The 17078-nt window shown below is 35.5% G+C and overlaps 2 protein-coding genes across 2 annotated transcripts; one reads left to right on the forward strand and one right to left on the reverse strand.

The window, feature by feature from the left end:
- Positions 1–3656: 3656 nt before the first annotated feature.
- nr0b2b (nuclear receptor subfamily 0, group B, member 2b) lies at positions 3657–5283 on the reverse strand. Its single transcript, XM_048200951.1, has 2 exons — positions 4731–5283; positions 3657–4027 (listed from the first exon to the last, which is right to left on the reverse strand). Exons 1-2 carry the CDS (start codon positions 5221–5223, stop codon positions 3774–3776), a joined length of 747 nt encoding a protein of 248 aa, XP_048056908.1. The 5' UTR covers positions 5224–5283; the 3' UTR covers positions 3657–3773.
- A 3781-nt stretch (positions 5284–9064) lies between these two features.
- Positions 9065–16875, forward strand: nudc (nudC nuclear distribution protein). The gene is made up of 9 exons (XM_048201991.1): positions 9065–9256; positions 9695–9772; positions 11466–11678; positions 11857–11943; positions 12057–12170; positions 14806–15000; positions 15118–15201; positions 15389–15507; positions 16609–16875. The coding sequence occupies exons 1-9, from the start codon at positions 9182–9184 to the stop codon at positions 16658–16660; spliced, it is 1017 nt and encodes a 338-aa protein (XP_048057948.1). The 5' UTR covers positions 9065–9181; the 3' UTR covers positions 16661–16875.
- Positions 16876–17078: the final 203 nt, after the last annotated feature.

Here is a 17078-nt window from a genome sequence, read left to right on the forward strand (position 1 = left end):
ATTTGCTTTCTTGACTCTTAACCTAGATCAACCAGCCCATAAACCACAGCTACATGACCTTACATAACCCTGCAGTCAGTGGGTTATAGATCTGTCTGTATAGACCACAGTCTTGGTTATGTGGTTGTAGTTTAATTATGTCTTATGTGAGCACAGAGTCAAACATTCATAAATGATTGTGTTTGATTCTATCATTGGCTCAATATCAAATAAGTCCAGGCATGATTAAGCATAATACCCTCATTGGCGTGGACATGTTTCCTTATAACTGTATTTGCACTGAAACTGTCGCTGCTGTATCAGTTTAACAACAATCCACCCTTGTTTACTGAAGACTCCTCAGGGGGTTTTGGTGTCTGGCAGGGGAAAATAGGGTCATTTGAGTGTTTGTCCAACATACCTACACCCAGGATGTTCCTGTTGATGTTCTATGAATCATCAGGTATATGATTCATCAATGGTTTAGCTACCATCGAAACTACTGAAGCTTGTCATACCTGATAGTGCAGGTTCAATACTGAGACATATGGTGCTTTTAGTGTGTATTTATACACATATCTGAGGAAAATGATGTACGTGAATAATATAAGAAGTAATGGACATTTTAATTAGTTGAATTAAGGTGTGTTTGTGCAGTACTATAAGCCTGAAGATATGATTTTATATGTCTCCTATAAAACTGCTCTGGCTACAGCAAACAAACGCAACAGGTTTGACAAGCTCTTTTCATAGATGGATAATAACAACGCTACCTTCATATTGGTGCTAAACAGAAAGGAGGTGCTGCACTGAGTCATATATCATTTCCACATTGGCAGAAAAAAGAGAAGGCCCCGTTCAAACTAAAGACGATAAAGATATAGCTCTAAAAATCATTCTAAAGGTAAAAGAATAGCACACCACAACTATAACGATAATGGAGAAACGGCAATGTTGGAATCACTTTCAGAAGGATTTTTTTTCTGTGTTCACACCATGTCGTTATAACCATAATCACGGAATGACAACACGTGACAATCTACTCGGAATTATGCGCTTCTATGTTAACGCTATCAATGCCAAATTGAGGCTGCATCCCAAAACTTGTAGGCCTCTGACTTATCAGGCAATGACTTTGTAGGCAGTGTTTACGCACAGAGGTACCTGCTGAAACATGATTTTGGACCGACTTCTGAGGCGGTGTAATGGTTTAATGATCTACAGCATAATAGAGAGAGCTTTAGTTATAACCAAGTGAATATTTATTTACTACAATAGTAATTTCTCACTAGAAATGACATCAAAAGTTGAAAACGTTGGTCAAAAATGTACATTTACACACAAACTGACCACGAACCACAACTTTCAGTTGCCATATATATTTTTAAGCTCAGCTGTCACTGAGTGGGACACACAGGATTGTGGGATATCAAAGGCTGCGAAGGATACATCTATGCTGCCTTCAAAAATTGATCAGATGAAGGTATCTCAGGTGACAGGAAGCAAAACTAACATTGGTTTTGGACGTGCCTTAATGCTCACCTACCTTGAAATGCATCCTCCGAAGGCAGCATTTTTCACCTTTCAAACGCAGCCTGAAAGCGCGTTCATGCCATGTTGTATTTACCGTAACAACTGGAAAAGCGCGTTCATGCCATGTTGTATTTACCGTAACAACTGGAAAAAGTCTTTATGTACTTGTAGAACTTGTAATGACAACATGTAAAGTTGTAATTTTCTAAGAGCTACGAGCTACTGGACCACCTGACCACTGCAGATTTAAGATGTGTTTGACTTGAAGCAGCGCTGTGCAGACTGATCGATGACATCAAAGTACCGCAAGAGCGATTCAAAAACAATACAGAGCTTTGTTTACGGTAATTACGACATGGCGTGAACGCAGCATGAACCTGCAGCAGTCAAGTGGTACAGAGGTCACGGTACAAGTTGGAGTTCTCAGAAAATTCCTAGTTTACAAGCTGTAATTACGAATATAAGCCTAAATTCAATCTGTTCATCTTATAAAGTGATCAAGTCTCTTCAGAAAATTTGGATTTGGATTCATATGGATTTGTTTTACGATCTCTTTATGAATTTTTTGAAGCATCAAAGTTTCAGTTGCATCGCTGTCTATGGAGGGAAAGAAAGCTAGCAGATTTCATCAAAAAGATCTTCATTTATGTTCCGAAGATGGAAAATTATAAAAGTAAGGTTTAACCACTGTAGTCACCTGGACTATTTTAATAATGTCTTTAGTACTTTTATGGACTTTGAAAGTGGTAATGAAATTGCTGTCTATGGAGGAGTCAGTACCTCTCGGATTTCATCAAAAATATCTTCATTTGTGTTCCGAAGATGAACGAAGGTCTTACGGGTTTGGATCAACATGAGGGTGAGTAATTAATGACAGAATTTTCATTTTTGGGTGAACTAACCCTTTAAGAATATCAGTTCAGGTAAGTTGAGTGATACTTATTTTGCCTATAAATTACTCCAGTACCGTATGTGATGTAAGGGATAATGTATTGTTTACATTTTATTTCCCAGGTTGATTTTTGTTAAAACTAACAGATTTCAATTTATCGCATTGTTATATGAAGGTAACATTAGAAGTGTAAACCTTTTCTTCTGTTCACGTTAATTAAACAGTAGAGCATGATGCAAACAACAATTAGGTCAAGGTTAGCCTATAAGTTTTGCTTTACCCTTGTTCCAGACCTAGACGTTCCATGAAAATCCATCTTAAATATATTAATTATTACATTCTTCCCCAGAGAAGAATAGTTGAAATCTGTTACATATGGAGGTTTTCACACTCACTGTAAACCATGAGTTTTATCAGTTTTGTTATCACAGTCCATCAGACTTTTGTGACAGTTTGAAGATTTGTGCTCTAATCACAACAAGATATGCACAGAAAAGCATAATGACTATTTTTACTATTTATTTTTATTTTTACTACAACTATATTCTTGAACTGTACATAATTATGTAAATTTTCTGTATTCCCTGATGACAAACTACATTATGGTAATTGAACGCTCTTAATTCAAACATGCTGGTCATGTGACAACAGTTATATAGTATAAAACTGTTTATTGTATGTGCATACTGTTTTGTCAGGATTATGTACTTTGTCATGTCTCTTATTTTGAAATTGGCCATTCATGAGTTCATGCTCTTTTGTAGTTCTTTTCATGGTCTTTGTAGTTCTTTTGTTCATGCTAATTAGTTTCAGGTGTTATCCTGTTGTTTTCTCTGTTATTTAACCATACGGCCAGTCTTGCCCTGTGGATTATTGTCCATTTGTGCGATCCTTTCATGGTTCATGGTGTTACTGGTCAAAGCCACGAGCTACGTTTCATGTCATGTGTTCCACGGTCAAGTCATGTATCAGGTTTTGTGCTATTAAACACCTTTTTATCTGCATTTAGATCCAGACTCATGCTTGATCTTGGAGGCAACGTTACACTTTCACTTACTTCTCAAATAGTAGATTCCATCTCAAACGCAGCCATAGACCTTTGACCTGTGTATATGTCAACTTGTGCCATGAAGGGAACCACCAATAGGTGGAGACAAATATACAAAATATGAGAATGGATTGCTGTCAAAATGCTAAAAGTTGAATGCATTTTAGTTTTATATGATTTTAACAGGCAAAAACAACAACTCTCTTTGTATGACTTTGTGCTTTTATTATATAAAAAATAATAATAATAATATAAAAGGTTAATAATACATCTTTTCAAAAATGGCACACAAGTGTTGTACTCGATTGTATACTTATAATCCTACATTATTCTATTGGTGACAATGATCTCATTTAGGAGTTCCTGGAGATCCGTCTGGCCAGTGATGGGTCTGAAAAACAGTTCTGTCACCAGGCTTCGGGCCTCCATCTGTAGAGTGCTAGCCATAAACAGCAGGTTCGTGAATGTATGGTGATCTCTGGGGTGATGATGGGAGAGAATAAGCATGTGCAGAGCTCTCTGGGCCTCCTCCTGCAGTCCTGCTATCACTGCCAAACTCTTCAGGCCAGGAATATCTGAAACAGAGGGAAGTCAGTGAAGTGACAGAATTCCAAGAATATACTGAATATACAATCTGTGATAATCACTTTCACATTTCAAACATTAGCTTTATACAATGTAAAGAGAACCAGAAACACTTTACAGAATACATGCTACATGTGACATATTTATATTATGTATTATAGATAATATACACCTAACAGAGTAATATAATGGGTGAAGTTCATCACGTCATACTCGCACACAGAGATAGTTGTAGGCTAGTTGTGGTTATTTTTAGAGTGTATAGGCCTACATTTATTAATATTTGTAATGACGTTGCAATTTTGTAATTTTATAGAGTTAAAATAATATAAAAGTAATATATAAAATAAGTACTGTCCTTTATGTTAATCAATATACTAAAATAAGTGTACTTTTTTAAAGCATGACAAATTATTGAGAAGAAAGCTGAAAGATTATTAAAACATAATGATTTAAAATGTACTTAAAATTAAACCTTTTGACATTATTACAAAATGCAACTTTTTAAAAGTGTTTTAAGAAACAGTCATGAATGGATATACTTAAGTGGCTTTTTATCTACAAGTACAGTTCATTAAAAATACTTTTGAGATTCGAAGTACACTACACATGCACATTCAATATAATTAAGCGCACTTGTTTTTCACAAGCAATGTCAAACCATGCTCTTGCATTTCTTTTAAAAAATCTCACCTTGACTGAACAGTATTGCACACTTGAGATATGCATACTCATTTAGACTCAGGTCCAGACTCCATACTTTGTTCAGGAACATCTTAAGTTTGTACACTTCTGCCAGGGTAGGTGGACAGACATCTGATTTCTGCTGACCATTCAACAATATGTTTCTAAGGATGCTGACAGCAGGGAAGTCCCACACCTCAAAAGTGATGTGCTCCTGCGCAAGTCCCAGGAGGAAAATAGGCACCCAGCGGTTCTGAAGAAGGATGAGTCGGTCATTGAGCGGCAGATTTTGGAAGGAAGGTAAGCTCTTCATGAAGTGAATCGTTTTTACCAAGACACCAAAGGCAGCATGACAGGTGGTATGTTGGTTTTTTAAGCACACTAATCGCTCACAGTGACAGCTGTGTGTCTTTGGATAACTGAAGTGTGCAAAGTCACACTTACGGCTTAGGATGCTGAAGAGAATTCCATGAGGATGTTGTTTGCTAAAGTATTTTTTCATTTTCTCTGATGTAATGTCTATCTAATGTGAAGCTGTTGTCGTTGTATGAATGGCTCCAGTTTGAATCCTCAAAGGCTTATTTATAGCAGCTCCTTTAGTAGCCTATGACTAATCTTTAGCCTTGACCTTTCTGAACCCTTACACATCAGACAGACCAAACTATTGAATTTCAAGGAAAAGGTTTGCTCCACGTGGAGACGGTAAGGTTCACGCTCTGGGAGCTGAACCATGGTCTGCACAAGGAAAGGGGTTAATGACATTTATCATGTTTAACTGTCATTAACTCAGCCTGTACCAAGTCACCAAGGACTAATAGAGTCATGTTATCTTGGCTTGAGTTTGGGCCCAACGTTCAGTATGTCACTACATAAGAACTGATAATATAATCATAACAGATACGTGTTTTGCTTTTCTTTTTCTTGGAGGTTTATATTATATTAGTGTTCATTATTCTTCAACATCTACATTGATTTTAAATGAAGGAACTTGTGGCTACATTCCTTCAAGTGTATTTTATATACAAACCCGATTCCAAAAAAGTTGGGACACTGTACAAATTGTGAATAAAAAAGGAATGCAATAATTTACAAATCTCATAAACTTATATTTTATTCACAATAGAATATAGATAACATATCAAATGTTGAAAGTGAGACATTTTGAAATGTCATGCCAAATATTGGCTCATTTTGGATTTCATGAGAGCTATAAAAAGAGCCTCTCAGAGTGGCAGTGTCTCTCAGAAGTCAAGATGGGCAGAGGATCACCAATTCCCCCAATGCTGTGGTGAAAAATAGTGGAGCAATATCAGAAAGGAGTTTCTCAGAGAAAAATTGCAAAGAGTTTGAAGTTATTATCATCTACAGTGCATAATATCATCCAAAGATTCAGAGAATCTGGAGCAATCTCTGTGCATAAGGGTCAAGGCCGGAAAACCATACTGGATGCCCGTGATCTTCGGGCCCTTAGACGGCACTGCATCACATACAGGAATGCTACTGTAATGGAAATCACAACATGGGCTCAGGAATACTTCCAGAAAACATTGTCGGTAAACACAATCCACCGTGCCATTCGCCGTTGCCGACTAAAACTCTATAGGTCAAAAAAGAAGCCATATCTAAAGAAGCGCAGGCGTTTTCTCTGGGCCAAGGCTCATTTAAAATGGACTGTGGCAAAGTGGAAAACTGTTCTGTGGTCAGATGAATCAAAATTTGAAGTTCTTTTTGGAAAACTGGGACGCCATGTCATCCGGACTAAAGAGGAGAAGGACAACCCAAGTTGTTATCAGCGCTCAGTTCAGAAGCCTGCATCTCTGATGGTATGGGGTTGCATGAGTGTGTGTGGCATGGGCAGCTTACACATCTGGAAAGGCACCATCAATGCTGAAAGGTATATCCAAGTTCTAGAACAACATATGCTCCCATCCAGACGTCGTCTCTTTCGGGGAAGACCTTGCATTTTCCAAAATGACAATGCCAGACCACATACTGCATCAATTACAACATCATGGCTGCGTAGAAGAAGGATCCGGGTACTGAAATGGCCAGCCTGCAGTCCAGATCTTTCACCCATAGAAAACATTTGGCGCATCATAAAGAGGAAGATGCGATAAAGAAGACCTAAGGCAGTTGAGCAACTAGAAGCCTGTATTAGACAAGAATGGGACAACATTCCTATTCCTAAACTTGAGCAACTTGTCTTCTCAGTCCCCAGATGTTTGCAGACTGTTATAAAAAGAAGAGGGGATGCCACACAGTGGTAAAAATGGCCTTGTCCCAACTTTTTTGAGATGTGTTGATGCCATGAAATTTAAAATCAACTTATTTTTCCCTTAAAATTACACATTTTCTCAGTTTAAACATTTGATATGTCATCTATGTTGTATTCTGAATAAAATACTGAAATTTGAAACTTACACATCATTGCATTCTGTTTTTATTCACAATTTGTACAGTGTCCCAACTTTTTTGGAATTGGGTTTGTATATAAATCAGTTAGAGTATCTACTGTTTGAAAAGTTTGAAAACTATCAATATACATGATTATTATTTCAATGTGTATTATACCCTTTGAGAGTCTGAGATAACAGACTCCATGATTTGTTATCTTAATCACAGGTTGCACTCTTGGTCATTCACCTCACATTATTATCATATTAATCAGCATTTGTGTTCAGAAGCAGACAAGCCAAGTGAATATATGATAAGTAACAACCTCAGCTCAGATTTGAAAAAAAAGAAAAAAGAAAAATGGTTACACTTTACAGTAAGGTTAACTAACATAACCATGAGCAATACATTTGTTACTGTATTTGTTAATCTTTATTTTTTTTTTGTTAGATCTTTGTTAGAAAATCATATCATGTTTGAAAATAATGCTTTTGTTGTTTTTATCCAAATATATAAATTAAATAGGCCTAATTATCAGTGTTTGTATGGTATTCATATATTATTATGCTATATATTACACTGTTTATTATTCATACATACATTATTACAGATGACAGCACATCATCATCATCTTGACCATGTTATTAATTAACACTTATATAATTATGGTAATTCATTATTATATATTATTTATACAGAATAAATGTGACCCTGGACCACAAAACCAGTCATAAGTCGCACGGGTATATTTGTAGCAATAGCCAACAATACATTGTATGGGTCAAAATTATCGATTTTTCTTTTTATGCCAAAAACCATTAGGATATTAAGTAAAGATCATGTTCTATGAAGATATTTTGTACATTTCCTACCGTAAATATATCAAAAATTAATTTTTGTGAGTGGATATGCATTGCTAAGGACTTCATTTGGACAACTGTAAAGGGTTAGTTCACCCAAAAATGAAAATTCTGTCATTTATTACTCACCCTCATGGCGTTCCACACCCGTAAGACCATCTTCGGAACACAAATTAAGATATTTTTTGTAGAAATCCGATGACTCAGTGAGGCCTGCATAGGGAGCAATGTCATTTCCTCTCTCAAGATCCATTAATGTACTAAAAACATATTTAAGTTCATGTGAGTACAGTGGATCAATATTAATATTATAAAGGGACAAGAATATTTTTGGTGCGCCAAAAAAAACAAAATAACGACTTATTTAGTGATGGCCGATTTCAAAACACTGCTTCAGGAAGATTCAGAGCATAATGAATCAGTGTATTGAATCATGATTCGGATCGCATGTCAAACCGCCAAACTGTTGAAATCACGTGACTTTGGTGCTCCGAACTGCTGATTTGATACGCTGATTCATTATGCTCCAAAGCTTCCTGAAGCAGTGTTTTGAAATTGGCCATCACTAAATAAGTCGTTAATTTTTTTTTTTTTTTTTTTGGCAATTAACCCTTTAAAGGCGATTTTCTCAATATTTAGATTTTTTTACAGCCTCAGATTCCAGATTTTCAAATAGTTATATCGGCCAAAATTTGTCATATCCTAACAAACCATAAATCAATTTATTTCAGATGACATATAAATCTCAATTTAAAAAAAAAACTGACCTAAATGGCTGGTTTTGTGGTCCAGGGTCACAAATGTAGGCTAACTGACAATGTGTTCAAGTTTGTGTTATTGTGCGTTTATGGTTTTCGTTTTAAAAACCATTTCTTGAGCTTAATATAAAGACAATCTCACAACCGTATGTATTACTCTATCTGTCCGTATATCAGTCTGTCAGGGGTCTCTAGAAAGTTCTGCCATAGAAAGGTCCTCAGGCCTCATCTGTTCGCTGTAAGAACCGCCTCACCCACTACAGCTTCATAAAACTGTCACCTGATTGGTTTGCGCGTTTGTCCTTCAAATATATGTGATCTGATTGGTCCTAAAGATTATGTGGGCTGTCCTTGTATCTAGGAAGTCAAGGCAACACACGGGTGTTAAGCGTGACTCTTAGCATCACACATCAAATTGTAGTTCTTTAATCTGTTATCGCTAGTGAAAATGGGTGATGATGAGGAGAAATTCGATGGTATGTTGCTCGCCATGGCGCAGCAGCATGAAGGAGGAGTGCAGGAGGTAACATGTCAACACATGCAGCTGCATGCTAGCAGCCGAGCTAACTGATGCACGATGACTGGCTCTAATATAAAGTATATCTGTATGTACATTAGTTACGGAGTACTTGGCTGTTTATTAGTGTTGGCTTGGCAAAACAGCACATTAATATGCTGTTATCATTTACATGCACAACTTTTATGGGGTATTAGAATGTTGTTATATGTGGAGAACATGGTTTTGGTCTTTTTAGACAGTCCTTAAATGTGCAAAAATGCTCACTAGGTTTTTGTAACAGCCATTGTATATTAATATGTTACTTTGGTGTATGTCTTATAAGATTGAATAAAAATGACCATCCAACCCATAAACCTGCTTTCTATGATATGCCATTCCAGTGAACATAGTATCACTTCTGGTGTCTTCTCATTTCTTCTTCTTCATTATTATTGTTGACAGCTGGTGAACACATTCTTCAGTTTTCTAAGGAGGAAAACAGATTTCTTCACGGGAGGAGAGCCCGGAGCCCCAGAGAAGGTTTTGATTTTGATTGAATTGACTGTTAGTTGTACTAACCAAGATTTAAATTAAGTCATGTCTTCTCTATGTATATTTGAGAATCATTGAATGTTTGTATTTTTGCATCTTAAAGTCAGCATTAAACAGAAGTTGCAATAGTATTTTGTTTCCTATTGTGACGTTTATCCGAGAGAAACCGCTTCACAAGTTCTCAGTGACAGGTTTCATGTGAGTGACAGGTTGTCCCATCCTTTTGCCGAAAAACATATCATCAGAGAAGAGATGTCATTGCAAACAGGAGAGGAAGTTATTTTGATTAAAGATTACAAGTATATAAATATTAAAATTATATGATTAAATTATTTATGATAAACCTGCAATATTCCAATAAAAAAAGAATGGTCAATTTTGATTTAATGGTGACTTTAAACCCAACAGTTACACATTTCACATCATTTACTATATATATATATATATATATATATATATTAGCATACAGTACAGTCCAAAAGTTATTAGTTATTACAATTTATAGTTTTATAGTTATTTTTATCTTTATAGTTATTACAATTTAAAATAACTGTGTACTATTTAAATATATTTGACAAAGTAATTTATTCCTGTGATGCAAAGCTGAATTTTCAGCATCGTTACTCCAGTCTTCAGTGTCACATGATCCTTCAGAAATCATTCTAATATGCTGATTTGCAGCTCAATAAACATTTATGATTATTTTCAATGTTGAAAACAGTTGTGTACTTTTTTTTTCAGGATTCCTTGATGAATAGAAAGTTCAAAAGAACAGCATTTATCTGAAATACAAAGCTTCTGTAGCATTATACAATACCGTTCAAAAGTTTGGGGTCAGTAAGAATTTTTATTTTTATTTTTTTGAAAAGAAATTAAAGAAATTAATACTTTTATTCAGCAAGGATGCATTAAATCAATCAAAAGTGGCAGTAAAGACATTTATAATGTTACAAAAGATTAGATTTCAGATAAACACTGTTCTTTTGAACTTTCTATTCATCAAATAATCCTGAAAAAAAATATTGTACACAAATATTTTGTACAATTGTACACATTAAATGTTTCTCGAGCAGCAGATCAGTATATTAGAATGATTTCTGAAGGATCATGTGACACTGAAGACTGGAGTAATGATGCTGAAAATTCAGCTTTGCCATCACAGGAATAAATTACTTTGTGAAATATATTTAAATAGTACATAGTTATTTTAAATTGTAATAATATTTCACAATATAACTGTTTTTTACTGTATTTTTAATTAAATAAATGTAGCCTTGGTGAGCAGACGAAACTTCTTTTAAAAACATTAAAAATCTTAGTGGTTCCAAACTTTTGGACTGTACTGTATATATTAGCAGGATGTTGGAGCTGCTCTTTTACATATAATTAAAATATGTGGCAATTCAGGTTATCAAGCTCCATAAAGATCATAAGAAGCTTCATAACAGTAGTACATACATCTAGTTTTTTTTTAAAGCCATTTTAAATTTGAGAAATGGTTTGAAATTATGTTATTCACATTTTTAATTAGAATTAGAAACCAATGCCATTTTAGAATTTTTCAATATATATATATATTTAATAATTTGTTGTTTACGGAATGTACCTTTATTCTGCATATAAATTTGTGAGCATTTGTTATCCCAATTATTGATCTGCTTTCTTTTCATTTGTCCTATAGCTGGTTAAAGAGGTATTTGCTCATCACAATCAGCTTGCCCTCAAAGTTCAGAAAGACAAACAGTCCAGACAAGAGAAAGAGAAGAAGGAGAAGGCTGACAGAGCTGCCAAACTGAAGGAAGAGGAGAAAAAGAGGAAGCAGGATGCAGAGGAGCCCAGAATCAAAGAACTCACTGATGAGGAGGCCGAGAGACTCCAGTCACAGTTAAATCAAGTGAGAGCATATTACAGTTCATAAAACACTTTTATGCCCTGTTTATGTACTAAATGATCTAATACAGTTTATGTAATAACAAATATGCATAAACGGGATACTTCATCTGGTTGAACTATACCTTTATTACCATGTAAGCATCAAATGTGATTTATGAGTAACTTTCACCATTTCTCAGACAAAACAAAAAGAAGAAAAGAAAAGTTCTGGAGTAGCTGAGAAGATAGACGTAGATACATCAGAAAAAGCGAAAGACAAAAAAGGGGTAAGTGGGGTTTTTATCATTATTAAATGTACTAGTTTAAACCAAAATGATGATGATGTAGTTTTGAGCAGCTCTAAATAAATGTCTAATGCTCATTTATGTGTGTATGTCAGTCGGACTCAGAAGGAGAAGAAGATGAAAAGGACAAAGACAAGATAAAGCCTAATGCTGGAAACGGAGCAGACCTTTCAAATTACCGGTGGACTCAGACCCTGTCTGAAGTGGATGTGAGTCATATTTTTTCTGTATTCACTAATTGAACAGAGATTCAGTCAGTAAGTCACATAGACTGCACATAGGATTACACAGCCATATTTATAATGGACTATATGCACGGAGCGTTCTTTAGAACTTCCGCAATAATATAAGCCAGCTCGAAAACTTCTGGTGAGATGTCATTTGCTGGTGTGTTGAGCATCAGTAGTGTAATACTTAGTTTATAATCAGAATACAGTCACTTAAATAGTCAGGCATAGCATTAATTTAGTTATTCAAATGTAAGACCGCATAAAAAATAAATAAATAAAGACGTACCTCATTGTTCCTCCTCGGCTAAATTCAATTTGACCATCAGTTTTCACACTTTTATGTGAAAAAAAGCTTCAAAAATGAAAAATGTATTTTGCACTTTAGTTAGATTTAATTGAATAAAATGTGTGTTTTTACAAGTGTGCTGAAATTGATGTGCTGCACTGACTGACAGCTGCTGTGATTACAAAGGGAAAGCGCAGTGCTCGCTTTCTGTGTCATTCATTCACATGAAAAGTTATTGTTTTTCTTAAGATTTTTTGAGCATTTCATACTTCACATTGACAAAATGTATTTTTAAACCTAGTTATTTTATAATGTTTAATATTTAGTCAAAAACGAAGTGAAAAACGATTAGAGGAAATGGCTGATATATGCGCAAATAAATGCTACTTTTCCGCCACCTGCTGGTTAAAGTGGTAATTATTGTCTTTTTTAATTTTTCCTACGTTTTTAAATGTTCGGTTTTACAATGGGGACAATCTCAGAAGGATGAACAAATGTAAATGTCCCAATAGCTTCTTTATTGCAATCAATAAAACTGGTTTATTGGCAAATTAGGTAAATGTGATAACTGCATTAAAATATGAATACAACATTAAAAAGTCAACCATTGATGGTTTTGTGTCGATGTACAGCGAGTACAGATTGAACAGCTAACAGTTCACCGGAAATGCCCGAGCTGGCTTAACGACAACCAGTAACCGTGCATATAGCCTATTGGTGATTATTTTTCAGAAACTGAAATGAAATATTTTCATTTAGCCAAAATCCAAACCAGAATTTTGGTTATTAAGTTTAGGTAATTGAGTAATTGTACTCAGTATTCTGTTCAGGGTGTCTTGTTCTCAGATGTAAAGTGAAATCAGTCAATTTCTTTGGGCAACGAGCCGCTTCTTGACATTTCATCCGAACAGTGCTCCCACACTGCTGACATGTTTGTCTGTTGTAGTGTATCCTTGTTATGTACACAAGATTCATGCTAAAAATGTCACCAGAGTAGTTGTGACATTTGTGTACACTAGGTGTATCATCTACTTTACATGTACCTGGCACTGGCAGTCCTTTCACAAACTTGTCCATAGTGCAGAACCACGCATAATTCATTCATATTTTTTCATGGCTCCCTGCAATACTCAATTCTGATTCTTCAATCGCACCATCTAGTGGTGTGCTATACCACAACAACAAACACTATACAGCTAATAACAGACCACTGAAGCGGGTACTGTGAGTCATCTTGAGGTAAAAAAAATATGTCTCATTAATATTTTGTGTTTAGTTTTTTACTCATGTGATAAGTAGTCGCGTAATAAGCAGGATAATTTGGCAGTGCGCTATTACACTATTCCTTAGCCTTGCCAAGCCCCCTTTTTATAACTCCGGGCCCCTCCAAGGGGTGCACCCCCCCAGTTTGGGTACCGCTGCACTAAATAATGTCACTGTTTTGGTCAATGATTTCAGCCCTCCAAAACGATTTGATTTCAAATCAATATTTTTTTTGTTGTTGTTATTTCAGCCACATTATTATCACTATTTTTAATGATGCACACAAGGTAAAGATCAAAATGTTTATGAATAAATAACTCATAGACTCATATACAACTCATAGACCAAAATCAAAAGGAAAAAATATACACAGATTTTACAAGGATGAAATAAATTTGCATTGTGTAAAATTTTCATGATAATTAAAGGGTTAGTTCACCCGAAAATGAAATTTCTGTCATTAATTACTCACCCTCATGTCGTTCCACACCTTCGTTTATCTTCAGAATACAAATTAAGATATTTTTGATGAAATCCAAGGGTTTTTTTTATCCCCAAGAGAAAGCAATTACCACATTCAAGGTCCAGAAAGGTACTAAAGACATCATTAAAATAGTCCATGTGATTACAGTGGTTCAACTTTAATGTTATGAAGCGATGAGAATACTTTTTGTGCGCAAAAACAAAACAAAAATAACTACTTTATTCAACAATTTCTTCCCTTCCCTGACAGTCTCCTACACTGTTTACATTGTATAGACAGTGCAGTGCTTCTCTGTTCTACATCAGAATGGCGACTCATTATTGGCCAGCTCCTGCGTCAGCATCACATGCGTACGTTGTGCTGCTCACATGAACAGCGTCGGCCAATACTGAGCCGGCGTTCTGACGTAGAACCCGGAAGCGCCAACACAAACCAATTTTGGGTGAACTATCCCTTTAAGGTAATGGGAATTGTGGGAAAAAATCTATTAAAATAATTTATCAAGATAATATAACGATAAAAAAGCTTAAATCTTAAAATGACCCTCTCCCCAATATTTCAACTGTCAAATCCTCTCGCAGCTGGTTGTGCCTTTCGATGTGAACTTCCGTCTGAAGGGGAAGGATGTGGTGGTGGACATACAGCGGCGTTCCCTGAAGGTCGGATTGAAGGGTCATCCGCCTGTGATTGACGGGCAGCTGTACAATGAGGTGAAAGTGGAGGAGAGCTCTTGGCTCATAGAGGATGGGAAAGTGGTCACAATCCATTTTGAGAAGGTATGGATGAGAGCATGCGTAGATGCCATTTATGCGAGCTTGTGATGTATAACAATGATACATGATACAATGATACATTGTTATACCGGGATGACTACTGATACACGTTTATTTCAGATAAACAAAATGGAGTGGTGGAACAAGTTTGTGTCCACAGACCCTGAGATCAACACCAAAAAAATTTGCCCAGAGAATTCCAAGGTAAGAGCAAACGGTTTCCTAGTCAGGAATATGAGGTTTTTGATCAAGGGTTGATTTCAAATGGCATGTTCAAGGTTGATGAAACTTTGGGATCATTGTGTAGTCTAATAAATATTGCATTATTATAAGACAAAATGATGGATTGCACCTTCATCCCATGCTGTGTTTTTAAATGGAATCTGCTCAGCTGTCAGATTTGGACGGTGAGACGCGCAGTATGGTGGAGAAGATGATGTATGATCAGAGGCAGAAGTCCATGGGGCTGCCCACCTCGGAAGAGCAGAAGAAGCAGGATATCCTGAAGAAGTAAGAACAAAAGAAAAAAAAAAAACATAAAACCAGAGATGATGTCATAAAGAGACCCTCATAATTGTCTTTTAAAATAACAGATGAATTTTTATTTTTTTTAATTTATTTTTTTTTTAATGACAGTTCAGGTTGTAAAATGTTGTGCTGCGACACTGCCAAAATATATTAATTAATAAATAATTCATGTTAATTTTTTGGTTAAATATATTTTGCCTTGAAATAAAAGTTCTTACAATACACTACAGTTACAAAGTTTTGTCAGTAAGACTTTTTTTAAGCAATTAATACTTTTATTCAGCAACTCATTGATTTGATCAAAAGTGACTGTTTCAAATAAATTCTGTTCTTTTGAACTTCAAAGAATCCTGAAAAAATAGCAGGGTTTCCATAAGAAATATTAAGCAGCACAATTCTTGCGCTGTTGTGATGTTTCTCAATTCACCCTTTGCCGTGAGTTTGATTGACAGGCGATCTGACCAATCATAATGCCAAATCCACCATTTTGTCTGACAAACAAAACAGATTTTATTGATCTGTCTGCATTAACACCATTGTATAAGACCTGTACTGAGCTGGATGACAACATCACTGTTTTCTCCAGAGCTGCTGTATAGATAAATAACTTAATAACTTTTTTTTTTTTACAACGGAAATGACTCAACACTATTGGACAGTGACACTATTTTCTTCTAGAGCTACTGTACAGCCAAAACAAACTTTAAACAAACTGTAAAGCTGCTTTGAAACAATCTGTATTGTAAAAAGCGCTATATAAATAAAGGCGACTTGACAGACAAGAGAGTTAGTAGACTAACGTCAGTGGATTTGAAATTGAAAAATGTGTATTGACATCTTTTCTTTGAAACATACCTTCAATGTTCATGTTTATTTCGTGCTATAGCTAGTAGGAAGAGATGATCGGTTCACGTGCCGCTTGAACTGAGGCAGTTAGTATGAGTTATTTATTGTGTAAAATTATATATATAATATATACTACGAGCTCAAACCTTTTGAACGTGCTGAAAATAAGTCCATTCTGTATGTTTAAAGTTGAAGCTACTCTTCTGAATTCATTAATGTTCTTCCATGTGTTTGCAGGTTCATGGCTCAGCATCCCGAGATGGACTTCTCTAAAGCCAAGTTCAGCTGAGAGCCGTTTGTGCTGCATGAATGATCATCACTGTACATGTGACCCAAGGTTACCCTCCTGTTCTGCTCACCTGATCAGTTAGACGAGTTTGTGTTTGGGTTTAAAAGTGTTTAACTAACAATTTCACTGTTGTGATGATGAAAGTACCATAGACCATGTCTTGCTTTTTTTTGTCTTTTTGTCTTTTTTTTTTAAATAAATCATTTCAAAACTTACCTATTTGTGTAACTTCAACTCTTAAAGTCTCGACAGTCACGGTTTTATAAATGTCCAGTTGCACTTTATTTTACAGTATGTGCACTTGTGTGTACTTACAGTGTACTTTCCTAAGGAAGTACTGGGTAATATAAGGTAGCTACAGGGGTTAAGGTTAGGTTTAGGGTTAGTACCTAGTTATTACCCAGTTATTGCAATTACT

This window comes from Megalobrama amblycephala, linkage group LG9, assembly GCF_018812025.1.
Source record: "Megalobrama amblycephala isolate DHTTF-2021 linkage group LG9, ASM1881202v1, whole genome shotgun sequence".
Classification (NCBI taxonomy): domain Eukaryota; kingdom Metazoa; phylum Chordata; class Actinopteri; order Cypriniformes; family Xenocyprididae; genus Megalobrama; species Megalobrama amblycephala.